Source organism: Pithys albifrons, chromosome 9 (assembly GCF_047495875.1).
Source record: "Pithys albifrons albifrons isolate INPA30051 chromosome 9, PitAlb_v1, whole genome shotgun sequence".
In the NCBI taxonomy this organism is placed as follows: Eukaryota; Metazoa; Chordata; class Aves; order Passeriformes; family Thamnophilidae; genus Pithys; species Pithys albifrons.
In genome coordinates, this window is record NC_092466.1 from 16,958,929 (window position 1) to 16,986,846 (window position 27,918).

Here is a 27,918-nt window from a genome sequence, read left to right on the forward strand (position 1 = left end):
CCATCCCAGAACCGTGAGCCCCTCCCTGCTCCTCGGGACAGGGCGCTGACATCCACTCCCCCTGCGTTGCGCTCACGGAGGGACCGACGGACCCTGAATGCCTGTGAGGCTGAGTCCACAGCGGTGCTGGATTCCAGGGATGGGCGTGGAGCAGGATCCGCCCTCTGGGGTCCCACTGCTGGTCACCACCACCCCATGCACCCGGCATTGAGATTCCCCTGTCCCTGTTTTGTCTCCCGGGTTTGCCGCTGTGAGCCCCCCAAACCAGCCCACATGTGGGACCCCGCGGGGCAGGATCTGGGCTGTGCAGCCATGCTGGTAGACGAGGATGCCCGGCCCAGGTAGGCGGCTTTGGCTGCTGCAGTGTTTGCAGAGCAGCAACAGCACCAGCTCTATCCGCACCCTGTCGGATTCCTGCCCTGTAAGGTTCAGCCTGGAATTGGGGCTGTATTGCACGCCCTTGGGTTTATCTATTTACCCACTCAGGGTCCCTGGAGGTAAGGGGGGTTCCACTTCATTTTGCTGGTCTGCTGCTGATCTGTCACAGAGTAAGCCTTGCATCCGTGGCAGAGATGTATTCAAAGCACGAAATGACTTTTGCAATTATTAGATGCCTTTATCAGCTTTGCTTTGCCATTTAATCAGCTGCAAAAGCTATTTATTGCCTCATAAACTCCTCTGCAGCAAACATTATCCTTTAATTAATCCCTGAAAATTACTAAGGCTGATGAGGTAACCCATTTTTCACACCACCCAATTAAGCTTAGGAGAATTTGTTGCTGGTTTCCCCTTTCATGTTGTTTTTAGGTGTTTGTCAGCTGGCCCAGTCAGAGGCCCTGTTAGGACAGGTAGTAGCAATGTAGCAGCACATCCCAGGTAACAAATAGCAGCCAAATCACTGCGCTGTGAGGATTATTCACAGCTGAGAAAGTTGGGAGATGAGTAAAAGTTAAACCCTAATTTAACTCAAATTAAAAAAGGAATGGCAATCTGAACAGCATGTGGCTTCAGAGTTAAACGATGTTACAGACTCATTAAAAGATTGGTCCAGCTGTTAATTAGGGCTTTTGAAGCTGAGGACAGATTGGCAGAAGTAGATCTGCATAGTGAAGGACTTCAGATGCATACTTGATTTGTATATTTCATTAACTTTTCAACACTCACAGAAATTCAAAGCAACTGAAGAGCATCTCTATGTGTCTATAACAACTCTATACCTTAGGAGTTCCTCTAAAATAATGTTATGTAGTCTGGATACTAGTTTTTTATTGCACAGACACAAAACTTTGTTATTTCCACATATCATAACCCATACCTTCACCTGAATAAAACATTAGTTTTAAACAAAGCAGTTCACAAAACTACAGAAGTGTTAGGCATCATGATTTCAGACTTTTATCTGGCCATATGAGGATTAAAATTATAGCTGGAATGACCTTGTGTAAAGTTGCTGATTCTACATTACTGGGAGGTGTGGGAAGCAAGAAACATTCCTGTAAATATTTGGGCATTGGTAATGCTGTGTCCTACCTCTTTGTTTCCCTTGAGTGATTGATAAAAACTCCTGTGGAATTGCCACTGCCTGCTCATAAATGTAATGTCAAGAAAGAAGGTATTTTCATATATTTATTCAGGTTAGTTACTAAGTTGCTAAAAGGTGTTGGGATCACATAATCCACCGGACCTACAGCCAACGTTTAATGAACTGTGAATTGTACTTTAGGAATTACCTAGTGATGCAGGTAGTTAAGGTACTATAAATTTGGTGCAGCACATGAAGTACAGGAAGGGAGGTTTCTCAAAAAATTATTGCAACAAATTTCCCCATCAGCACTTAAAATTTCCAAAGCAAATTCTGAAAGGAAAAAAAAAATTATTTATGTTTGAGAAATAGGAAGAGAGAAAGAGTAAAGTGTAAAAACATGTTTCCTCCCATGTTTCTTACAGCTTTTTATTTTTGCTTACACCAGAAGAAAAAATCCAACTCAAAACCTCAAAAGCCTCCACCTCCTCCTCAATCCTAGCTCACAGCTGCCAGGAATTTACGTCTCTTGTGTCAGGTGTTAATCATGGTGAGACTAAAGAGCAGTTCCACTACTGTGAGGCTTTCTATGTGTTAGTAGGTGGTAGCATAGTCAGGATTCAAATTATAAGAGATTATGTTTTCAGAGATGTTGAAAACTCCAACCCAGTAATTATGTTTTCCAAAGTAGTCCATTTGTGCTGTGTTGCTGCTGGAGACGTTCTGCATTGCGTAAATGGTGTGTTCTTGCTGCCTGATTTTCTGAAAAGTAAGTGGGGGAAAAAAGATGAAGTAGGTGGATACTGTTAAAGTAAAACTTTAGATGTTGCAAAGTCTAAGGCTTTATGTCCCTGAAGAAGTTGTGGTGCAGCAATGTAGATGGTACAAGAGTCAGTTTGCTGTATTGCTGGGGAGGGGAGGACGGGTTTCCACTGTGGTGAGCACAGCAACAGTTCAGTGGCTGCTTCATTCCCAGGAACAATTGCACAGGCAGTCACACACATCCCACCATGCAGTAGCACCTTGGTATGTGTAGTCCACAGCTTGTTGAAATGAAAGGAACCACACTAAAAAAACTTGAATTCACTGGGAGTTAAAGTAACTCAGTTCTAATTCAAGGTACATCTAGACAAAGTGTCATGATGAGTCACATGGTCAGGAACAGCAGCATTCACGACTCACAGTCTGTATCTTGCCCTTTGGTTAGAGATGAGGGCAAAGGTCCAAACCTCTGAGCTAATCTCAGTGAGGAAATGCTAGCAGAGGTCCCTCATTCCACCAAGTTTGCTGTTTCTAGGTATCTAATTTCAGCTTTTTCATATGCCTGTAACTTTTGCTTTCTGAGCAGTTTGGTATTTTTGTCGTCCCTAAACCAAAGCTGGATTCGGAAATAAGTTCTCCTCTTCTTGGTTGCATAACAGGACATGAATACCTGGTAACAGCTGTGCTTTTCTTTTAGAGCACCGCTGGAACACCAGGGGGAAATGGCAGTGCCAGTCCTTCTATTTTCATTTTTGTGGGCTAGAGTGCTTGTTCAGAGGTGTTAGTGTAAACCCTGCAACCCACCAGGCTATGATTGGATCTGTGTGGGATTCTTTTACCCTGAAATTCTGCCACAATGCAACACAAATTGAAGTATCACAGAGGGCAAAGAATGTGAGAGTCAATGTGTAAAGCTATCAGGCTGCTCACTGCAGTGTGGCACTTTACATGCTTCTCAGTGGAAGGGACTGTAGTTGTGTCTCTGCATCATTCATTTTATGCACATTAAAGCAATCATGATAATGTAATTGTTACTTGAAAAACCTTGACTTGACTGCGTAGTGGATACAGAAACAAAACAAAGAGAAGGGGGTTTGTTTCCCTCAAATTACATCACATCACACAAATTTCTATCAACCACTGTAAAGTAAGAATATCCCTGGTGTTTCAACAAGATGATAGAAACCTGCCCAATGGCCCAAAGGAATGATAATGCATTCTTGGAGCATGAGGAAATCATCCTTGTTAGCATATCTTCCAAGAATAAAGCAAAACTAAAAGGTTATTGCAAGGGTCAGGGGTGCACCCTTTAGAATGTAATTCATCAAATGCATTAATGAAAACATCACTTTGTTATCATTTCTGAAAAAGAGTGGCTGGATCAGAACAACTTGATGCATAGAAACAATCTCACCATGCTGATCCTAGGACTTGGCAAGATAAAGAGAAGCTGGGAACTGCCTGAAGAGTCTTCTGCATCTCTGAGCCCAGCCTTGCCCCACCAGAAAACCTCCTACAAGCAGGAAGCTGAAGGTGAAGTCTCTGTGAGTGTCGGGGGTGGGGGGGATTGTCTCCTATGGCTTCAGCAGCAGGAGGGGGTGAAAAAGACTGACAAAGGCTGCTTTATTTAATGCTTTTTTTGGTACAAACATTGCATTTTAATCTGACTGCCAGAAGCTGAGCCAGATTGAGTCATAACTGTTGTGAGCTTGGGTGCTTGAATTGTTCCTAATGTCTGAGCAAACCTTTTCTTTCTGCTTCTGCCAAAATGATTTGCAGTCCAAAGGGGTTTGCAGTGCTAATATAAGTACTTTGAATAGGTTTTGACTAAATTCAGTCTCAGCTGAAAATGAGCATGTATGTAATGGGATATTTCTGAGAAGAAGCCTCCTATATTGTGCTCTTCTGAGTACAAAGTTTCTTTGAATGCTGCCATAGTCCTTATTGGGCATCATACCCATGTCTGAAACACTGACCTAATAATCCAGTGCTGGAGATAGGGAGTCAGTTAAATGGGAAATGATCATAACCTCTACCCAACACAGTTCCTCCAAACAGAGATCCGACTTTTGATTTTTACACAGTGGGAAAGAACAAGCAATTAAAGCTCCTTAAATTGTTGTAGTTCTGAAGTGTCAAAATTATATGACACCAATATATGTTTTCTACAGTGGAGACAGAGGCAGAAACAGATCAGCATATTAATTAGTTTCTTCTTTTGAAAAAAGGACTGACTTTATTAAGTATTACAAGTGAGACCAGTGTGTTCCTGACTGGCTGTGTGATCTCAGACAAGTCATTTATTTTTTGTTCCTTTTATATGCTCTTTTTGTTTTTCCTACTCAGACTGAAAGCACTTCAGGACAGAAGTTCCCTCATTCTCTCTCTCTGCCTTATGTAATACCAGGCCTAACAAAGCTCTGCTTTGCTTTGAGGCCTTCAGAGAGTGATGAAATATAAATACTTTCAAAGCAATTAGTGGCAGTGGCTTTGAATGCGAAGTCATAGCCTGGCCTGAGAAGGAGGAATTTCTACTGCTTTTTCCTATCTGCTTATCAGTATTCTCTAGGAAAGGAGAAGACTGGAAATTTTTGCAAACATTATAAATGTTCAAGATGTTTGCATGGTTATGGCAGACTCTGAGGGAGCTGGATTGTGAGTGGTTAAAATGCATTTGGCTGAAAATCAAATTAATGTTATTGACACCTGTTTGCCTCAATAGCACCTAAAGCCCAGGAGCAGTTTATTAACGAACTCCCTATCCTAAGCAGACACTAGTGATTAGTTGCAAAATGTAACCATTTAATGCCCTGAGGGAGACCAGCTTGACAGTGTGGCAATATTCAGGCTGTAAAACAAATCAAAATGGGCTTTACTTTGAAGAATTACATAAATTTTCCATTCCTTCTTTTATTTTATTTTTTATTATTTTTTTCACAACAGCACCTGAGAGTCTGGTCAGCATAAAAGCAAAGCAACATACAAACCCTGCCACAAAAAGGCTTCGTTTCTCTGCAGAGCAGTTGCTCTTGGTGCACAGTGAGAGGGGCAGATTAAGTTGCTGAAGAGAAGCTTGATCTGACTACATTTTATAATCGTTTTTTCTCCAGGAGTTCTTGTCTTGTCAGTTCTACTAGATGATCTAGTTTATTATTTTTTTCCCAAACTCGTTTGGGTTTTTTAATGGAGTCAGACTTCATTCTGTAATAATTAGATAAAGAGCTGAGATGGGTTGAACTCTGGCAGAGACATAGGATTAAGCATCCAGGAAGTAAAAGCCTCTTAACCATGATCAGCAGCAGAAGACACAGAAGGGAACATGCACTGATTATATTGTCAGCTCTGATGGCACAAGTGTGGAAAAAAAGTCCAGTAAGAAACTCCTTGTCACTGATTTGGTGCCAGGCTCTGATGAAAAGCACCTGCAAAGACAGTCACTGTTGCTACTACTCTGCCCTTTAAGTTTTTTGTTTTCCAAGCTAAAGGAAGTCCAAATAAAATTATTTTAATAAATGGAGTAACTGATATAGTCATAGAAGGGCACATTTGAATACAGGTAGAGTCTATACAGTTTGCTTCCCCCATTTCTCCTGTACAAGGAGGTTTTAACAGAGGTAGTGTCACTAATTGTTCCACAGATGCAACACAAAAGTTGTGGTCTGTGTGTTTTCCCTCAGAATATTTGTGACTGTCCTTTGTAATCAGAGAAAATATTTCTGTCATGGTAGTGGTCCAGGTTTAGGTAGTCTGTTGGTCTCACCATGGTGGACTGCTCTAATTAGCCTTCTAGTTTACTTATCCACTTATTCATTCCTAGCAATTGCAATTTTTTTGAGAAAGATCACTAGGTCACTGGACCTCCTCATCCTCAAAGCTGGCTCATCATTCACTTGGCTACAGTACAAGTTAGTGCAGGTAACATCACATAAATCCAGTAGTCAGGTGCATCTTTACAGGCTGTTGCATACCTGTTATGTTGCTGGGGAATTCTGAACCTGCCCAGTGTCAAGGGCAGTTAATGCTTTCAAACCTGGCAATGCAACTTCACCACATGTAGCTGGGAGGAAGTGGTGTGGACAGCAGCACACTTGAGATCTTGTCCTCCTCTATTATGTGGGTATGTTACTTGGAATTCACACCTGAGTGTCCTTGCAGTGATCTAATTATTTTTGCTTTATTCCTTAACATGTCAGTGTCACTGAAGTTGTTATAAACCATGAGAAATAGTGGACGCTTGGTGGTGTGAAATGAAAGTGTGCAACACAGGTCCTCAAAAGCACTTGCTCTTTGGATTTCAGTACTCTTCAGGGAGATACTATTCCAGTGACCTACTCTGCTTTCTCAAGACAGGCAGTTCTGGGTTTGTGCAGCGGCCGCTTTAGGCAACTTAGTTCAGACAGCTTCAAGGTTATGCAGGAGCTGACTAGGAGTTATCAGGAACAGTTTTTGGACTTTAATTTTTAATTACAACCTTTTTTATTTTTTCAGTTTGTCCCTATAGTGAAGTTTGATTAAGGTAGTACTAAAGGTTTTCCACACCAACAATTTCACCTGTGACCATTTGCAGCTGTGACCTCAGACATTGTCTCTGTTTCTACTGACAGAAGGAGGAATTCATGTTCGCTGTTCATAAATGGGATCATGCCAGGGAACATCCTGACTGTGTGCAATCTCTGCTTGCAGTCTGTGTGCTTGATTTGCCATCCCTGAATTTTCAGCTACCCACCCGATTCGAAAATGGGCAGATAATAGATCTTATTCTGAAATGAACTGCTAAATTAACAACTCTTTCGTCTAAGGGCCACAAATGGAAATGAGGGGCTAATTCCCTGTGCTTTGCCCTGAATTATGTGGCAGTTACTCTGAGCAATGCATATGATATTCTTAGAAATCATCATGATGAGGTGTAGTTACATCAGCTGGGAGCAAATGCAGATGAAGGGCTCAACAGATAACCAACCAGAGGAATTCCCTTCAGTCTCAGGTTCATGTCCTCATTCAGGAGTTGGATTTGGAATCTGCTTGTCCTGGATATCAGCAGAGTATGTTCTGAAAGCATGCACACAGCTGTCCAGAAAATCTGAAAGGATTGCTGGCCGGCTCATTTGTCTTTACAGGTTACATCTGGCTTTGATGTGCTGCAAATGCACCCATATGATCTTTGTCCAGGTGGACAAATGTCTAGTTTAATGTTTAGCAATAGGTCTTTCACAGCCTTTCAGTCAAGGGCTTCAGTTACATATTAATGGCACAGATCTTTGTGTAGGTTCATCAGCAGGAGCACTGGTAAGTACTGGGGTAGGGAATGTTTCGGCTCACTGTGTCAGATATAACCATTGGCCCCATTTGGCAATTACTTCAGTGTGCATGTAATTTTAAGCACATAAGTAATTCCAGTCAGTCAGGCTTGTGTTTAAAAGTGCATTGCTGACTGGGGAATTTCTGGCTTCTATAGCTGTTCAGATCTTGGCTCCCAGGAGTCTTCCTCCAAATTTAACAACGTTTCTGCTTTACTCTCATGTGGTACAAAAGTGGTAAGCTGCTTTACTCCGTCAGCACAGACTGCAAATCTGCTTTAACTGCCATCCTGAGAGGATCTATCATTTATGCATTGGACAGATAACTTGATGGGAATAAACATGTCGTGGTTTACTCTGAGAGGCCAAGCAAGTGTATTGCTAAAGCTGAGACTTATTATCTAGCACAACCTGGCCAACTGGCAAAAATTTTGCATGAGCTTTTACAAAGTTGGGTGCTTGTTCCACTAAGCCCAGAAGTTTTGCCAAGTCTAAATAGGGCAGTAGAGAATAAGACCAAGAGACATATTAGAAATGGAATTGCTTTTGCACCAGGATTGGGAAATAAATGTGTAAGCTCATTTGAACTAGAACATGAAGTTACATCCGCTCCATGCTGTACTTGAGATAAATATTGTTCAGGGCTCTGTGAAGATAAAGCAGATTAATCTTGAGGGAAGGGAAGGACTGTTTGGGACATTTGTAGGTAAGGGAAACATTTAAACCTTTACTGCTATTGCTTGTTCTGAATTTTTTTAAAAAATGGATCCTACCCTTTAACGCACCATAACCTAGATGGGTGAGGGAATTTCTTCTTTCCTGTGGGCAGTGATGTGTTGTATCTTTTATTTTTCATATTCGCTTGTACTAGGAAATGTCTGCAGGCCATCTGCCACTTCCAACTTGGCTGTAGAAGAATCAGCTTCTAACAGGGAGACAGTACTGCCTTGCAGTGCAGACCTTTCTCTTCCTTTATAACCACATCTTTCCTTTGAAGAGCAGACTGGCCAGCCTGGCCCAGGTCAAAATGGGAGAATGGCAAAAGAAGCTTTTCCTGTGAAGCTGTGCTTTTTACAGCCAAGTGTATCTTGTAAACCTACCTGTTTTTTCATTAAATACATACTTTTCCTGTCTTCAAAACTGTCATTGCCTATTCCATTAAGGTTTTGGGACACAAGCTCTTTTTACAAGAAGTCTTGTTCAGTGTTAGGTTTTCCAAACCGTGGACCACTGCTGTACACACACATCAAACCCTTTCTCATCTCCTGGGATTTCAGACATATTCCAGCACCATTCTCCTATGGGGAAAGTTGTTCCACAGTTGCCAAAATAGGATTTCTTATGCCTCTTGCCTAAGCATTTGAGACTGGCAGCTCTCTGAGATGGGACATGGAAATACAAGGATCATTGGCTGATTAGTACAGGAAACTCCTAAACTTCTGCAGTGCTTCCTGTGCCTTTCAGTTGTCTGTAACTACAGCAGGGAACTTCACATCAAAGGTGGTCAGGCTAAATAAGCACCCTGGACACCACCCTCCCACCATAACTTCAGCTCTTCCTCCAGGCAGCTGGACAAGTCACGCGTAGCTGGGGAGTTTCTTCAGCTGTAGTTAGTGTCTTTTCTGTCAGAAAATCCACAGCTGTTCCCAGGAGCTGCCCAAATATATCCAAGCAAAACAGCAAGAAGTGGGGTTCAGTGTATGACAGGTTTTCCTGGCTTCTATAGAATAAATGGGAGCATATATTTCTGTGGGTTGCATCAGACAGCACAGTGTGGAATTGCTCTCTCCTTTCCTCAGCTGTGCAGTTCAGCCTTCTGTTCATACTTAAGAGTGAGGATGATCTAAGGAGAGGTATGTGTAAGGGTCTGGAGCATGTCTGGGACTGTGCTCATGGGGAGAGGGAGAACTGACAGAGAGTTGGTATCAGCACCTTCTAAAGCCTCAGAAAGCATATCATGTTCTTCAGATCCAGTGACAAGCAGCATCTTTGCTGATTGCCTTGTCCCACTGCCAAGATGAGGCTGTTACAAGTAAATGGCTCGGTAACAGGAGTTGCAGAAGGGCCCCAGGAGTCCAAGCAGGTGGTACAGCTGGTGATGACAGGCTCAGTCTGTGGGAACAGTATGTGTGCTGGAGATAGCCAGGGAGAACTCATTTTAGCAGGAGCTGGGCAGACTCACAGTCACATGGGTTCTAGCTCAGCTGTGCAGCCTGAGCTTTAGGAAGCTGAGAGAACTAAATTTTCAGAACTTGCATATTGCAGCTGAGTGACTGCACAGCACACTGACTCCATTTCCTGGGGCCAAGTTGTTCTCACAGTCCTATTTCTGCAAGAATCACAAAACAGATGACAACCCCCCAACTTTCTAATCTGATAGTGCATTTGGAATTGCTTGGGAATTGGGCAAAGATTCAGTGTGAGTATTTGGTATGAAGTGTTCACTTCAGGCTAATGCTATTTCTGTTACATCCCTCCTTCAGAGCATGATTTAAGAGGACTGTCTGATAGAAGGGCAGGGCTACTTGCTGACTCCACTTACCTCCTGCAGCATTTTGAATGCAGTTTCATTCCTCTGTGAAAAGAACTGATACAACCAATCCCCATGAACTCTTCACACTTGATGGAAACACAAGTGAAGGGGTTGATTCATAATAATTAGGAAATTGAGATCAAAAGCAGGCAGGCTTAGCCCAAACTGTTTTGCTCGGAGGCAATAATGCTGCTTATACACAACTTCACTGGAGAACATCCTTTCTGCAAGTGAAGGCAGTTTCCAGAGTGGAAAAACTGCTATAAATATAGTTCTAAGTTCTACTCAAACTAGGTTAGGAGAGCATAAATTTCAATAGTACTTGAAAGACCAAGAGGAGAATGCCCTATTTGGGCATCACCCCTCACTGGAAAGGCCATTGTCACCTATGTGGCCTCATATGTCATTCAGAAACAAGAAATCAAAACAAAGGACAGAAATAATGTTCCTTAACATCATTTTCCAAACAGAAGCTGTAGTCCTACTTTAAAGCAGTGGCAGGCATCTTCAGGGCTGCAGTTGCTCTGTCAAAGGCATACTGAATTATGTTTTGTGTGAACAGTCCTTTTGTATGTCTGAGATACTGGGTTAATAAAAGCCTAAACTGCAGGAGCAATTCATCCTCCTCACACTTTTGCTGCTTTTCTTCTTACATTATACACTTGCTCTGTTCTCTGTAAGCTCTGTTCAGTGGTGCCCAGACTTGTAGGATGGGTGTAAATTTAAGATTTAGTGGGGTTTTTGTATATTGTGTGTGAATAGTATGACAAATGCAGAGGATATCACACATCTTAGCATTTGTTTCCCTTTGTCTCATCCAACCCTAAGCTTCACTGAGGATTAGCTGTCAGCAACCATTACACAGCAGTGAGTTAACTACAGGAGTTAGTGGGTTATATAACAGTGTGGAGATTTTCAGACTCACTAAGTCATGTCTCCTCGTGACCAGTTTTTTTTCTGGCCTTCTGGCTATATTGCCTATACTCAGCTTTTTTGAGGGCAGTGATTGAAGCAGTATTATTGAAGGAATTCTAGCATTGAAGTTTCTAGTATCTTATGGATTTTTCCAGAACAAAACAGTAGCAAGAGATCATTATAGTTTGCCGTATTTATATCCTATGTGCTCTGAGGGTTGTGCTTACTTTACATGGTCCTTCTCTGCATCAAAACTCTCTTGACAGAAAAATGCTAAAACATTCTATCTCTGGATTTGCTTTTTTGCTTTCTTAGGATTGGGGTGGGGTGCTTGCATTATCCCCTGTTTTATATTTTCCCTCATAGAATGAAGGCTCTCCAGCACTTCAGGACTAATGTTATTTTCCTCTGCGCGGCAGGTCTTTTTTTTCAGTGCTTGCTGGAGAATATGTTTTCTGCTGTGGTCTAGCATCAATATTTAGCATCTTTGAATAGAGCAACTTACCTAATGTAAACATTTCAGCATAGTAAAAAATATCAGCTGAGAAAAAGAAAAACAAGTCAAAGTCACAAAGGTAAATCAAAAAATTTATGTTAGTGTTGTTGAATTAGAGCATCACTGTCTGGTTGTTTAGTTTGTGGTGGCCACAGCACAATCCATGTCCTTGAGTAAGGCACCTGTAAGTAAATGTGATGCAGAGATACTCAAGGTGCTTTAGCATTGGCTAATTCAGTTGCTTTTCAGGGTGTGTTATCACACAGAGCATTTCACGCTTGTGACAGTAGCATTCGCTTGGGTTATGTTGCCTGAGAGTGGAGGAGAGCTTTTCCTTTCTCTTACTTCACTTCTATAAAAAATGAATTCTTTGGTCAAAGAGGGTGGGAGCACAGGAATTACATACTAATTAAAAGGCCTGGACACCCACTTGGGAGTGAGGAGCTCTTGGTTCTGGTTCCTCCCTATTTCTGAGCTTATGTTACAGTGGCCATCCAATGTTCCTGCTTATTTCAGAGTGACCAAAATTTTTTTAGTTAAAACTTTAATTAAAACGGAGATAAAATGAACTCTTTAAGCTTTCCCCATTCCTACTCACTTCACCTTAACTAGCTTGCACTTGCAGGTCATTAGGGCCAATTAAGTTAATCATTGGGTAAAAAGCAATGATCAGTCATTTCCTAGGCTAGAATCTATTTAGATACCTCTAAAGTAATCAGAGTAAATTACTGTTTTGTCTAAGGGTGGAGTGGATGAGAACTACACAGAAGCTGAAGCATTGTCTGGTGAAGTAGTGTCCTACTGACATCTGTAAGACAGAGTTCTGTCTTCAAATTGGTGAGAACAATATTCTATTCCCTTATACTTTATGCATTCGTTTGGGCTTTGATAATGCATTCCATTTTTGGTAGGATGTGATTCCACATAAATATGTTTAGCATATAAGGAGCTTGTTATACAGAGGTAATGTGTTGGTTGGTGTCAAAATGTATTTACATTCCTTAGTATTTGTAGCAATTCTTATGAGGGGCAAATACTTTTGTTTCGGCTGCGGATAAAGGGATGTGAAGATAAGTGTTCAGCAGTAACATTGTGCAGTCTGAGCTGTGACAAATTCTACAACAGGTGATAACAGGGAAAAGAAAGCAGCCAGTCACCCACAATAACCATGTGTCACGGCTCTTAACTGAGAGTCTAGTTGCCTTCTGGACTAAGTTGTGACTACACTGAACTTTACTCCCAATAAATAGTCACTTTAGGCAGAATCCTTCCATTGTGCAACATCATCTGACTAATATCACAGTATTATTTTGGAGCTCTGTGACAGGAGCAAAGAAATATTACCATTGCTTGTCATTAATTCATAAACTGGTGACATTTTACAAGAGATAGTGTGCAGGTCTAGTCCACAGTAAGAAACGTAGAGGTAGAATCCTCAGCAGGACATTTCTGGCAAAGGTGTATGCTGTGATTCTCTGTTGTGGGCTCTCACTGCAACCATATGCACCAGGCACAGCTGTGGAGGAATTAGGTACATTATGAACAAGATTTTGCCCATCTCTTAGAATTTCACATTTGTTACTTGATGCTGACCATGCTCTGTAGTCTGACAATGAGATTAGAGGCATTTTTATAACTTTAAAAGGCAAAGATCTTGGAGGACAGATGAGATGAGATCATGAGTTGTATCTTTGCCATGATTTTTGGCAGTATTTTGCAGAATTAGTTTGCATATGAATTGTATCAACTCTCTCTCTTTCAGACTTTTATTTCAATGGGTACATGTTGAAGCTGGTAAGGAAGCCAAGAAGGTGTATCAGAGGGCATGATCTAATTACATGTAATTTTATTAACAACCATGTTGATTATTTACCATAGTGGTGATGCTTATGCTGTTCAGAGACCATTTTTCTTCACTTGGTAGTGATCAAAGTGTATGTCAAAAAGTAGTTGAGTAGTTGCTACAACCATGAGCAAAAGGTTTAATTCCTCCTCCACTGAAGAAAAAAATAGTAAAAAATAAAAATATCCTCAGGTGTTTTGACTGCTCAAGGTATTGGACAGAGAAGGAGAAATAAATACTCTGTTCCCCTGTATGTGAAACATTGGCTGATAGATATGTTTGCAATCATTTTCGGTGATTTCATCTGCAGGTGAAAAAAACTACAGGGGAATACCCGAGAATCGAAGCAGATCTCAGGTTATTGAACAATGGAGAAGTATTAAGACACAAGCAGGTTTATATATTCCTGTTTGCAAAAACACAGGCCCAAGCAATGCCAGGCAGCAGCTCAAGGGTTTTTTTTAGGAAGCTGGTAGCAAATAAATATCACTGAAGCTCCTAAAAGTAGCAAATGGATACCTAATTTTATTGATTTAGCCCCCAAGTGCCTACCATGGCACTCAAGTAATTGTAGGCATGGGCACCGTGGGAAGTTCCCGTGCTCCAGGGAAAACAGCATAAATACTGTCCTAACTATTGCCACGGGGCTGCCATATGACTTCATACTTGCTTATGGTTTATTTGTCCTTCAAAAACAGGAAAGGGGGAGATTTCTGGACCTTTCTTGAGTTTTCTTCTCTAATTGCTGTAGGCGCAGTTTGTCACCACAAAATAAACTGCAAAAACTTGCTTGCCCCAGGGGAGAGAGATGTTTGAACACTCATCATGTGTGTGCAGCTGGAATATGCACCTTTGTCCTGTGTCCGTAACAGAATTGTGTGGCATAAGCGTTCTGCAAAGAGCTCGTAACATTTTTGTGTGAACAGGTTACACACTTCATCCCTAGGAGAGAATGCAGCAATTCTCCTCGTGGGCTCCTGCTGTTTATCTTCTGCTAAACAGAGGAAAGTAGATTATAGCTTTTAAGAGCTAAGCTTTTGCTTTTCTGCAGGTCTGTGTGAGGAGGGACATGTTGCTTTGGTGCCTTGAATGCAAAAATGCTTAGTTTAGAAGCATGTCTAAATAGGCTTAATACACAAGCTTCAATAGTCATATAGGTACCTATTTTAGTTCAGTTTAAGTCTGCCAATATAACACATAGAAAAACCAGAAGGAAAAGGGGCCATGCAGCCTTTTGTACTTAAGTGCATTAGTTTAAATTACTGCAACCTTTTTTTAATGCAAGCGAAGTCTGAGTAAAATGCTGTTATCAGCTGGAGAAGGGAGACTCTCATTATCAGAGTACCTTGCAAGAGGCATGGCTTTCTTTATCAGTAAGGGAAGGACTGGGGACTAGAAGGTCCAGAGGGGCTGTGCTGAACAATTTTTCTCTGTAACTGAAGAGGAAGTAGACCCAGACTGATTTTTGTCCATATGGACTTGGAACATTGTACACCAAAAGGCTACAATAAGCAATTTAACACTCATTAATTGGAAGGTGTTTCTAAGACCTCCGTTCTCAAATTTAAGTCTGAAGTAATGAAAAGCCTTCAACTTCTCATACTTTCATTCACATATTACAGATCAATGTCTTGTAAAAGCACTTCTCCTGGAAGAGCAGTCAGTAGACCATTCTCCTGAAAGTTATAGTTCGAAAACAGGGTCATGCCCGAGCATTCCATTTGTTTTCTGACACCAGGTTTTCTTTTCTCATGTATATGAAATATTGCACCTGGTAATATTAGGATAAAATAGAGTAACACAAGCCCCAGGGCTCTGTACACTAAAGAGCTCTCACAATATTTAGTAAGCACAGGTAACCTAATCAGCTCTTCGTAGAGTTTCCAAAGGTCATTTAATTTCTTGTGTAATCCTACTCAGTTCCTGTTTAAGTGGAACACATACATGAAGTCCGCCTGTAATTTCTAGTACTGATAGTGGCAGCAGGGTTCTTGAGCTGCATTTATGTAGACATGGAAAGAAAGCAGTGCCATAGACCATGCACCATTCTTGTGGTCTTCACTTGCCCTGACATAGTAAAATTCGTACTTTTTCAAGGAAGTATTCTGTGCAGTTCCAAACAGCTGTCACTGAACCTTCACTGTCTCCTAGTCTTAAAAAATAAGTCATCATAAACGACTGTCACAGTGCTTTTTTCTTTTTTAACTGATCAGTCTAATCTCTAGCCTGCAACCATTGTTAAACTGCTACTAGAAGAGTGCAATATGTTAGACAACAATTTATCTTAAGCTCGGGGAAAATAATTCAACTGTTCCTATTCCCAAGGCACTTAATACTGCATTTGGTGGGGAAACATTTTCATCGTATGTGGTTTTGTATTTACTGTCAGCTTAGCATAAGACATACATCAAGGGTGGTTTTTCCATTTTAGAGAGAAAACATAAGTGGACCATATATTACATTAAGAAGTAACTAGAAGAGACAGTTGATGTGCACGTAAGGTGTGTCTTTGCTTAACCTTATGTAGTGTAAACAGTTTTCCAGTACAAAATTTGGGGGTTCTGTATCTAGTTTACATTCCCATAATGCATATCCCCAAGATTTCCTTAGCATGTGCAAAGGATGACAAATATCAGTACTTCATACAACTATATTTAATAAGTTATTACAGAAAAAAATAAAGTCCAAACTACAAAGTTTAAGCAGTTGTAAGCAATAGCAGCATTGAGCTCCATGTTTAGTCACAGTACTGCAGTTCCATACAAGCATTAGTCCAAGCCAAAAAGGAAGAAGCCTTGTTAGAATTACTAGCAAAAACAATCTAAGAGAACATGTAATAAAAGATACAGTACATTTAAAATTAGTTGAAAAACAAGTACAGAGATCTTAGCTGTGAATGCTCTAAAAGTTATGTCCATTAGTTTGACAGTAAAATTACAAATATCTAATACTTTATACCCCAACAGAACTATATCCAGGAAAGAAAAAAGAGCAAAAGTTATCTCTTATTAGCACCCTGGTTTTCCACTTACTGATGAACTTTTTCTCATGTAAATTTGAGCATGTCAGAATTACATGACCAGTGTGATTTCTGACCAGCTACCCATTTGGGGTATAGAGTAGTTACTAACATGAATATAAAATACTCTGTGGTATGATAGAACACTATAGCAGCAGAGATTGAAAAGTTTGTTTAAAAAAAAAAGAAAGAAAGGAAGGAAAAGAAAAAGGGTTTAGCTGACATCATACAAACTAGCATAAAAGCAACTACATACAAGCCAGATTAAACAAAAGAGACATTTCTACAAATCTGTGACTAATCTTTCACTCATACCTTGCAAGTAGAGATGTCACAATACTGAAATATTAACATGGGAGCTTTTCCCAGTTAAGCGCCTTTTTTTTTTGTTTTTCTTTTTATTTTTTTTTACTACTCTAACAGATAGTGAAATCAGCAAAGTTATTTGCTAACTGCATATTTGCAATACAATTTGTTTTAGCCCATGCCTTGCTAGCAGGCTATAAAATACAAGCATGTCGGCAGAAATATAAGCATAAACTTTGTACCACTTAGCAGGAATTTTTATTCCCTCTTCATTCCTTAATCTCCTTTGTTTGCAATTTGCATACATTCCAACCAGTAGTACCTAATTTGAGTCTAAATTTTACTTCACTATTTGATCTAGTCTATACATTACTTACAGAACTGAACACACAGAGGATACACAATAGACCAACTCTGGGCACATTTCTTCCCACAAGTTACAGACGAGCCACTCTAACACTCAAGCTTAAGTTAGTCTAAAAGGTCATCAGTAGCTTGTGGAAGCAACAGTTTTGTCTAGAGAAAGTCATTGTATGCCCTGTTTACGCAACACCAGTTTTAGTCTGGATTGTTTCAGGTGCCAGAACAGAGAGTCACTGGCTTCAGGAAGGGGTTTCTCCTGGCTGCATGGGGAAACAAAGTGATGTAAATGGAGGTGGAGAGTGGTTGGATACTGGCCCTTGGTATTGCCAATGCAAAAGAGAAAAGGACAAAGACACAAGAGAGGCAGAGAAGAACGGAGAAAGACAAAGAAGCTGAACAGATGCTCCGAGGTCGTGGCAATAGGGGGTCACTGCACTGCTACCAGGAAAGGGACACAGAGTATTTTGCATGAACTGGGCAGCCACCAACGCCGCGTGGTCACTGGGTTAGAGAATGGAGTGGGCACTGACACTGCTCCAGCTGCCACCGAGGAACACACGCAGAGAGGACGTTGTGCAGGAAAGGGTCAATTTAATTAAATAAGTAACACGGTGGCAAAATACAATGAAGAATAGATATTTTAGGAGATTCAATCTAAGGCTACTGAAAAGAGTTTATCAAGTTCATGACAAGAAAAGTAATGAATTATGCTGAATGGGCAGGGTCAAAAACCCATTGTTCAATAGATTTAGTTCCTTATAACGGCAATAGTATCTCATCAACACTGGTGGTGTATAAATCTAGACAGCGAACTGGTACTGTGACATCCCTATTATCTCCCTAAATCATTTTGATAAAGGAAAAGGCTTTTCAAAATATCACGTTTTTTCTGCTTCATTCTGTCATTTTATTGCCCAATTCTTTGTTACAATTTTCCAATCACTTTACATAACCAACCATTTTTCATCATTGCCACACTACTGTAAACCACATCAGCAAGTTAATACATAAAGCTTTGCATTTCAAAAAACTAGACACTTTAGTAACAATATTACAAAGATTTTAGCTTCAAAAATAACTGAAAATGAAAAAAATAAACTTTTAAAGAATCAGCATCATAAAATTAATTTATTCCAAGTAAAAATACAAAATAATATTAATGACATTGACCAGATATGAAAGTCTCTCCCAGAAACAACTATATTAATGGTTGAGAAAGCACTCCTTAAAGAAAATACGAAATAAAAATGAAAAATATGTAAATATGTTTAATTTTTTTCTTAGCAAAAAATCTTTCTAAAAATAACAATGAAAATTTGTCTCAGTACAAAGGCTACATTACTATTGAAAAAATACCAGCATGAAGAAAAGGTACATATTTGACAGTAGAAAAATGATTTTAGTGAATCACAATGTCTAAAGTCTGCAATGAAAATAAATCTGCAATAAAGATTTATGCCTTTTTTCTTTTCATTTTTCTTTTTTTTATACAAACAGTACAAACAGTATTGCACATAACAACAAATAGTCGAGGTTAGGTTAGCCTTCAAAAAAATCGACTAGTTCAAGTCTCACATCAGAAAAGGCCACAATAGGACCTGTTGTACCCAGGGGCTTCTTAGTCAAGTTGCAGTTCAGAATTCCATATTTTAAAAAATAACTTTTTTTTGAAGGACCCTCTTTTAATATAACATATTAACAACTCAGGGGCACATTCATTTACAAAACAAAAGGGAGCATGTCATAATTTAATAAACTAAAAAAAGTTCTCTTTAAAAAAATACAAACAGAAGAACTCTCACAATTCTGGTCAGTCGTGCATAATCACACTTGATTATAAATATACAAATTAAGGGAAAATATTTTTTCACCTTCTATTCACAACTTTCAGCACCAAATGGAGTTTGTGTTTACACCTGTTCTTTATGATGATTTTTGTTTCAGATTTAATCCAACGTTATGCTATATTGTACATTTTCCAGCTTCTCTCACTCTCTTTCTCTCTGGGGGTATTTTCTACATGAAAGAGGGGTATTTCTTCAAAAAGGTTTACTTCTTTCACATAATTAGGTAGATTTCTGTAGGTTAGCTATGATCTTTAATATTACAGTTATAAAGCTCTAACTTCTTCATTTTCAAAAAAACTCAAATAAGCATGAAAAAAATAAAGTTACCCATCTGTTAAATCATTTTTCTTGCAGAATTAAATTAATATATATTTTTCTGAATAAACTTACTTAGAAAATATCATTTTCTTTCCTATATTTCAAAATTGAGGTATTGCAAAAGATCATGTCAGTCAGAAAGCATGCCTTTTTCTTTAAAAAAAATCATCAGCCGACTGTTGAAAACTGTCTAGATACAAAAAGTAGTGCATAACAAAATGTCTTGTACAGATGAAAAAAAACAGAAAAGACACCTGGGCTGGGAAAAGCAATATCACAAAACCGCCCAGAAGTAACGTCAAAAGGGATAATTATAAGCATTTTAAACCAGTAAAAAACTATTTTTTCTTTTTTTTTCTCCAAAAACAGAAAAAAATCCTTTCAAAGCCAATACTTGCAACTAAACATTGGGAAAAACAACTTACTAAATTAGACACAAATAAGGACATCACAACAAACAAAACCCAGAACATTTAAATCTACTATGCGGTGTCATATCCAGTCAGATTGTCCCCAGAACTGCAAAAACAAAGGAGGAAAAAGAAAAAAAAATAGTGTACACATTCTCACAATCATTAGTATACCAAGTGTGTTTATATTTATATGCTATCTGCAGCCCCATAGTTCATGCTAAAAAAATGTCCACTGTGTTAGCAGGTCTTAATTGTATTCAAGCTTCACAGGATACATCCAGGGATTAGAGAGATAACGCCACATCCACAGAGCAGACATCCCATGTTACTTTTATATGCAGACATTTCTTTAGCACCACTTTTTTCCTAACTTCCTTAAATGTGCCTAGTTTATTAGTTTGACAGACTATCTAATGGGTAGTGTATGTACGCCAGCATGAGCTCTTTGGTTTCCTGGACAAGGTCTGCAGCTACGGAAATGATGCAAGCAGTAGGAGAGAGATTGTAACTAAGAGCTCATTTCTGTTTATGTACCTGTTATGAACTGTCAAAAATGTGTTAATGTCGGATACAGAGGCTTTAACAGTTAAGTTTGATCACAGTACTAGACATAATCACTTTACTATATAAAATAAATTGCACAATATATAACAGAGCACCGCAAAGTACTTCATCTACCATCCACAAATTTGTTTTAAGAATATCCTACAGCTAGTTTTTATATTTGTTGTAATATAGGTCATTCTGTAATGGGCTGATCCTAATTTCAGAAGCATTACATTTACTGAGGCATGCCTTCCTCCAGTCAGTAATCAATTTTGTTTTGTTACTGAGCATTTTGTAGCCTACGTAGATTCATAATTTGTGCATTGTGGGCAGGTTTTATATTAGACATATATAAAATTTATTGCATGCAGCAACCTGATTAAGTAAACATGCAGTCAAAAAATATTGACCTTCCTTGGAAGCTTTTCTGTATGCTATACTGATCTCCTTTCAGCAGCCATCACTATTTTAATCACATATTCATTTTTAATTGATACCCTAGCCTGAATAGAGTATTATGGTATTAGTAATACCATTTTAATAGCAGCAAAAGCTATTGCAGCATACATTTACATAACACTAAAAGACCTAACAAAACAAAACAAAAACCCCAACAAAACGAAACAAACGAAAAAAACCCTCAGCAAAACAAAAGAAAAAAAGTCTGATCCAGCTTATGAGGTATCATCCTTACAAGTCAAAATGGAGAGCAACTAAAGGCTTATTTTCTTTAAGGGTTATTACTACTCTAAATGACCCAAACTAATGATTGCTGAATATCTGTTTAAGTTTTTGCTACATCTGCCACCTACTTGTGAATATTACCTTTGGTAAGTCATCTGCTAGGGGCAAGTCTAAATTTCTGAAAATAAGTGCATGCTCCAGTTTAAAAATAAAAATAATTATAATTAATTATAATAAAAAAATCTTCATCACATACACATCAGCCCAGTGAAGGCTGATGAGAATGGCAGTCTACATAATGTCACTAGTGACAAGTCTTGTGTAGGAAATTAAGGTATCAAGCAGATGTTTGTGTGAATCAAAGTGCAAAATCAGTACAGTTACACTCTGCCGGTTTGTATTATACTGGACACTGAGTTCAGTAATGTGACTGTAAATAATAATAATAGTAATAAAAAGACCCATATCTTCATTAAAGTCGAGGACGAATGCACAGATTTCCAGAACACTAAGCCCTGAGGCAGCGCTCTCTTTCCACTCAATTTTATTTACTGCAGTACTTGTCGCTGGGCCGGGCCCGGGTTCAGCTCCAGCGGAACGGGACGTGGCGCGGCCGGTCGCCTCCCTCCTTCACCAGTGGTTTGTGGAACTCCCTCCCAGCACGAGAGTGTATGCTTGCCCAGCAGTATTCACAGTAATACTGCAAACAGGTAACGTTGGCACAGAAGAACGGGGCAAACTTCCCACCACAGCGAGTGCCCTGGCATTCATCACACATCTGATCATCCAGCACGTATGGCTTCACTTCCACCTGCACCAGCAAGAAGACAAACAACTGTAAGGAGATTTCACAGTTTTGCTAAGGATGAACAAAAAAAACCCCAATAACACTATTGAAGGTTTTCAACTGATGCAGATAAACCCAAGAGGTTGGTATTTAAATTTTCATACCAACCACTTTACCTGTCAGAAAATCTCAAGAAAGAAGGGTGAGTTTTTGTAACTATTTATTGGAAAAGTTAGGAGTGGGAAAGCACTAAGATGAAAGTACAGTAAACAGCATCTGCAAAGGTTTTCCCACTGCCCAAGAAAACTCCAGGAATGTGAATGTAGCTGTTATGGGGGCCAGCCATGAGCAGCATTCAGGAAGAAAAATTAGAAAGAACAAAAATGTATTTCTAGACTTCAGAGGTCCAGTGAATTTCAGAGGGTTTTTTTCCAGTGAGGAATTTTTTTTCCCTTTGGCTTTTTGTGAATTCAAAAATGCAGAACGAGAGTAATCAGAGATTCAAATTAAACAAAATTAAATGTACTTGTATTAAATGCTCTCCATTCTGTTGGCAAAAATCACTATCTAAATATTTTGAGCTCTTGAAGTGCAATAACATTTCACAGAAGTTCCAAGGAGGGCCTTGCCATCAGTTACAAATAGGCTGGAGAGCTGCTGACTTTTGTCCTATACCCAGTTGCAAATATCTTGGGGCTGGAATGCTTTTTGTTTTTAAATCACTTGTGCCAAACACAGAAGGGTTGATGCCTGACTAGGCACTTGCAATAATGCTATTACAGAAGTTGACAACATGTAAGTTCTCTCCTGTGTGTCTGTTCCTATGATTCAAACCTACACATTTAAATTGAGTGTTCATTCATGCCTGGGAAATCATTAGTTCATGCATGTATAATTCTTACAGCTCTATGATGCTGTTTATAAAGTAGTTTACATGCAGCCAACTGCATTAGAAAACACAGAAAAATTGATTTATACATTTATTTTAAATAATTTTGCTGTAACTGCACAAGTACTAGTCCGACACAATTTGTATACTGCAAGGAAAACTTGACTCTGGCAACTGCACTTAAATACATACAGAGTTAAAGAAATATAGAATGAGATATTAAGCTGAGAGACAAGACACATTCCACAAAAAACGTTCATACTGTATTTTACTTCAACTTATCCTGATCACACTTAAACAAATGTCACTCATTTGAAGTAAAGCTTATATAGTGAAATATATTTCTTGCCTATTTAACAGCTTGGGCTGCCTATTTTTTTTAATCATCCCGTGCTACTGGTATGCATGGACCCAGTCTGAATATCTGCCATTTTGCATATCAGATGCCATATCACTAAAATTAGAAGCATCATGTAAAATAAAACAGGACTGTCTCAAATGAAACTGGAAGAAAGCAGGTCCAATGTCCTGCACAGCACTAGATCCCACCTACTCACATTTCCCAGGCATGAATTGTGAAAGTCTGAAATAGAGTCTCTCCCGTGCTCTCTCACATCTTTTCCTGCTTTAGTTACTAATTAAGTAATTGTAAGAATGTAAGTTGTACAGCTCACGGATTTTCATCTATTAGATTCAAAAACTAGGATTTAAGGACTTATTTAGAGACTTCATACTTCTTCAAACTCACAGATAAACCTATTTAAAAACAGATAAAATATAATTAAATAAACTTAAATTATCAATCAACTAAGTGAAAAGAGAACTGATTGGCAAAATATTACTAGCTAGCATCTTTTGTGGCTCTACCCTAAAGCTTAGAAACAAACCCCTTACAGGCATGGCTGATATATAAATCTCAAAGTGCTTAATATGTGGTTAAGACTCTAAAAGGAATCTTCTCAATCCCTCTAAGATTTTTCAGAATTAAATGGACAAGAAATGTTCAGGAATGGCCTTGTCTTAGTTAATGTTAATATGCTGTATAGCACCACAGAAAAACTGTTTGAGGATTTACAACTCCATGACCTCCTCAAATATGACAAAAAGTTCAATTCAGATTTTTAAAGAGATAAGAGTTTGAACTTTCCAGCTGTGTGGATTTCTGTGCATACTGCACATAACAGACACACCCAATACCTGTTAGGTTGACTTCTGAAGAAACTATTTATATCAGATTAAGGACAAAAGAAGCCATCCCTGTAGGAAAAATACTTAGCAGCAGCACATGCTGTATGTTCTTTTGAGTTATTCTAAATTGTTGGGCCCTCAAAAACATGTGTAAGCAAAAGGTGAAGACAAAAGGTCTAAAGGAAAAAAAAATCTTGACAATTAAGTAATGTTTTCTTTTAATGTATCCATCTCAGATTTAACTGAACTCCACTCTATACTTGAAAAGCCCTCGAGAAACCAGGATTTCATACGGACCAAACAAAGCCAAGTAATTTCCCCTCCTTCTGCCTATCAAGCATCTACTGGAATATGGGTTTAGTTAAATAATGAAGACTTTTGAGGTCAGCATCACCTATTTTACTTCCAATACACCTCTGCTTTGGGGACCTCAGGTCTAGGCATGCACTACTGACAGAAAATGGTGCCAAATAACAGCAAAAGTGTCAGAAGCTACAAAAGTTACCACCAGACTAAAAGCCATTGATGTAGAAGGAGCAAAAATCTAAAGGAAGAGAAAGAAAGCTGGGAAATGCTGTGGAAATTGAATTACAGAATTCAAAACAAAACCAAGAGCAAATGAGCTTACAACCAACTATTTTCACGTTTTAGTGCTCAACAGTTATTAAAGACATTTGAAATATTTTTGACTCTGCTTTAGATGCTTAAATAAGCTTTTAAAAAATGGACATATGTCATGTGAAGAACAGAACTTACAGTGTTCTCCAACACAACGTTAATAATAATGATTTTAATTTCTGTACAGTTTTGTCACAACCATTCTGCCCCATGCTATTTGACTTACCCGTTTATCAATGTCATTGTGTTGGAGCTGGACAAAGCGAGCACTGATAGCAGCAATGTAGCTCTGCTGATTGGAGAAAGCCACTCTGCCAGCACCTTTGGGATACTTCAGCTCTGGGTCTGTATCAATGCCAGCATAGCAGACACCTCCATATAAACGGTCCATAATCATTGCCAATTCAACTGCAAGAAGTCAATTGTTAAATATAATAGATTTAACATAAATAATGGTGTTGCATTGGGATTGCTGCACATTAGAAAAGCAGTTTGCTTTAGCATACTTGTCTTCTAAAAATGCAAACTGAAATGCTGGTTTTAACAGATTGAATCAACTCTACATGAATTATAGTAAAATGTAAGGCAAAAAACCAGAATCTATAAAAAGAAACTTGGTGTGACTGAAGTGTGAAGAAAATGCAGAGTTACACTGTTCAAGTAGGTATCAGATCAACTAGAATTTTCAATATTGTAAATTAAAACTCTGCTATTTGGCATTAAGTACCTCCAGCCAGGCTTCTTAACGCTAGTTTGCATGTAAGATCACTTAGAGATATTCCTATATTTAGAATGGTATTTTTCCCTAAGTCCTAAGGTTCAAAAGACATTAAAGAGGTGTTTTACATTTGAAACAAATATTTGTGAAACATCAGAATTTACTGCAGCTAAAGCAAGCCCATATTTTAGATGCAACCTCAAGTTGTATTTTGGTGGAACATTATCTTGGTTGTGGATCTTTTAAAATGGTTTTTTGCTATTTCTGATACTAAGAATAACTGTAAAGAAGTTAGAAATATCATTCATAAAATAAGACAGGTTGAGTGCATGGCTGAGGAAACACACCAAAGGAAAGTTAAGGGAAAGAACTGAAGGAAGTAGAAAGAGACTGAAGAAAGCAGAGAAGAGGTATGTGAACTGTGCAAGTACATATGGTCACTGAGCCAAGTTCTCTGTAAAAGCTCACAGGCAAGCAAATTTTTCAGATGGACAACACAAGATCCAGGGACCTGCACAGGCCCTGCCAAGTCAGCCATTTTCTAGTGCTAATGTGTGAAAACACTTTCTGTAGCAAATTTAGCTACCCAAAAATAACATGAAAAAAGACCAAACCCTAAATATTTAAAGCCTTGAAGTTCTCACAAAATTCTCACCAGTAGATTATACATAGAATAGAGACAATTTTAAATTGAGTAGGTATCTGTGTTTGTATAAATTTGAGTGTGAAGGGAAGACCATATACTAATTTGTCCATTTGCAACAAGCAAACAAATGTCTGACTCATTCTATCAAACCTCACTTGCTCCAAACAGTAAGGAAAAACTATCAGCATAATGCAGTCAGTAGTAGATTCTTTTGATTTCTAATGGTTTAGAATCATCATGTGGGTAGTGATCAGAATGTGAGTTGTAGAGAAGAAACATCAGGAACACTTAAAAACATTTGCAACGGCAGTTCCACTAAGTTATTCTTGCCAATAGACAAAAAATATATAGGATTCCAGGGCAAGGAAGCCATGCACAGGTCTCTTAGGAAAAACTTCTGTACCAGATCTTTAAAGCTGCAAAGAATAAAAACTGAAAACTGTCTGCTTTGGAGAAGGCATTAGTTTTCAAATGTGATGCATTTCAAATGTGATCTGTGACAGGCCAAATGACATAGTTTTATAAAGACTATCATTAGAAATAAGATAGCATTTGTTACTGTTTACATAATTACCTTCTTAAAATTGTGCCTTATTTTAAGACAGAAAGTGAACGCTGCCAAGACACCTGGACTAGGAGAAACCTTATTGTCTGCAATGGCTGGGGGACCTTGTGTACAGCTCCCCAAAACACTTAGGATTAGGCAAAAGATAAAGTGAGGAGCTGAAGTTCTAATGGGCTGGAAAGTGGCTGCCAAAGGAAAGTGAGGGCTACAGGAAACCTGATTCAGAAGTCTTTCTTCCAGACAGTGACTACATTGACCAATACAGACCTAGAAAATTAGGATTAGGGTTGACAGGGTGAAAAAGAGAAACCATGCAGCTGCCTTGGAGTGACTGATGATGGAGAGGGACTATTAAACAGAAGTGAGGGCTGCTAGAAGATCTAGAAAGGAGAAATGTCTTAACTTGCTTCATGACCTTGTCATTGGCTCACCAGAAATGTAAAGGGTTAGGAAGAAAGAAACGAGTGTTGACCTATAGTTGGGAGTGGTGCTGAAAGGGGGCCTTCAAAACAAAATGGGGGCTGCAGATCTGGGCTGGGATAAATCTTTCCTCTGGCCAAAGGCTAAGGTGTCTTGTCTATGGCTCTGCAAATAAAAGTGAAGAAAAAGAGTTAAGGGTGGAAAAAAAAGGAGGAAAAAAGGTATATTAGGAGCGAGTCTGAAAAATGGTCTTCATTGTGGGGCCACCAAGAGACTGGTTGGGAGAATTTTTTTTCTGGACAGTAGCTAGGGTAAGGGTTGAATAAAAGGGAAAAAGAAATCACAGAGTTGATGTTGGAATTGGTTTGGAAAGAGCCTGGGAGAAGTTTGTCTTCTAGTCAAAGGAAATGGGAACTTGTCTGCATCTCAGCAAATGAATTCAGGGTTGGGATTAAGATAGTCTATGTTACAAAAAAAAATCAGCCAAATTCTAGTATATTATGCAAAGTTAGGGAAAACTGTTTCTACTGACAATCATCAGTTACTACTCCCTAGTAGCCTATTTAACAGGTAAAAAACATTTACAATTTGTACTCTGTGGACAGGAAGACACCCCATGACTTAGAAAGTGAGCCATGATCTGTGGAAAAGACATGGTATATTTTCTGTTCTTTTACACACTATGCACTTTTTTACTGAATCTGGAACTCCTACTACGTGCCCTACATTTTGCTTCTACTCACCAGCTCGGAGGGGCCGTGGAACTCCTCCAACAAAGATTGTTTTTCTTGGATCCAAAGGCTGAGACCCATCCATCACAAAGTCACTGTCACTTAGGTTCCAAGGTCGAATTTGCACCTGTATTAAGGACTGTTTTTAGTAGAGGAACTTGACCACTTGATTAAAATTAAGAAAAAACGGCCAAATCTTTCTATCATTAAAACAAAAATTGTAACTTTTCAAAAACAGTGAATCAGTGGCATAAGCACCAAAATAATTTGAGAACATTGCTTATATGTGTCCAAAAGAAGGTGGACAATTCATTTGCCACCTCTAGAGGCCAGGCTTGAGTTAAATTTCATCACTGCAAACTCCTACTCTCATTAATTCCCTGCCCCTAATCACCATGAAAGCTCTTTCAGAACATTTTACCTGGTATGTGCAATTACAGCTGCAGTTTGGTCTTCTGGCTCTCCTGAAATCACATACAGTGAACCACACAT

At 39.0% G+C, this 27,918-nt stretch overlaps 1 protein-coding gene across 6 annotated transcripts in view; it reads right to left on the reverse strand.

Annotated features, from left to right (window-relative positions):
* Window positions 1-16,004: 16,004 nt before the first annotated feature.
* The window catches only part of CPEB3 (cytoplasmic polyadenylation element binding protein 3), a 75,703-nt gene continuing 63,789 nt past the window's right edge, over window positions 16,005-27,918 (reverse strand). For all 6 annotated transcript variants that reach the window (XM_071564100.1, XM_071564098.1, XM_071564099.1 and 3 more), the window contains 3 exons: window positions 27,439-27,553; window positions 24,573-24,754; window positions 16,005-21,675 (listed from right to left, as the gene is read on the reverse strand). In XM_071564100.1, coding sequence (XP_071420201.1) covers window positions 21,448-21,675; window positions 24,573-24,754; window positions 27,439-27,553 — 525 coding nt within the window. In that variant the 3' untranslated portion in view covers window positions 16,005-21,447. The remainder of the gene's footprint in view (window positions 21,676-24,572; window positions 24,755-27,438; window positions 27,554-27,918) is intronic.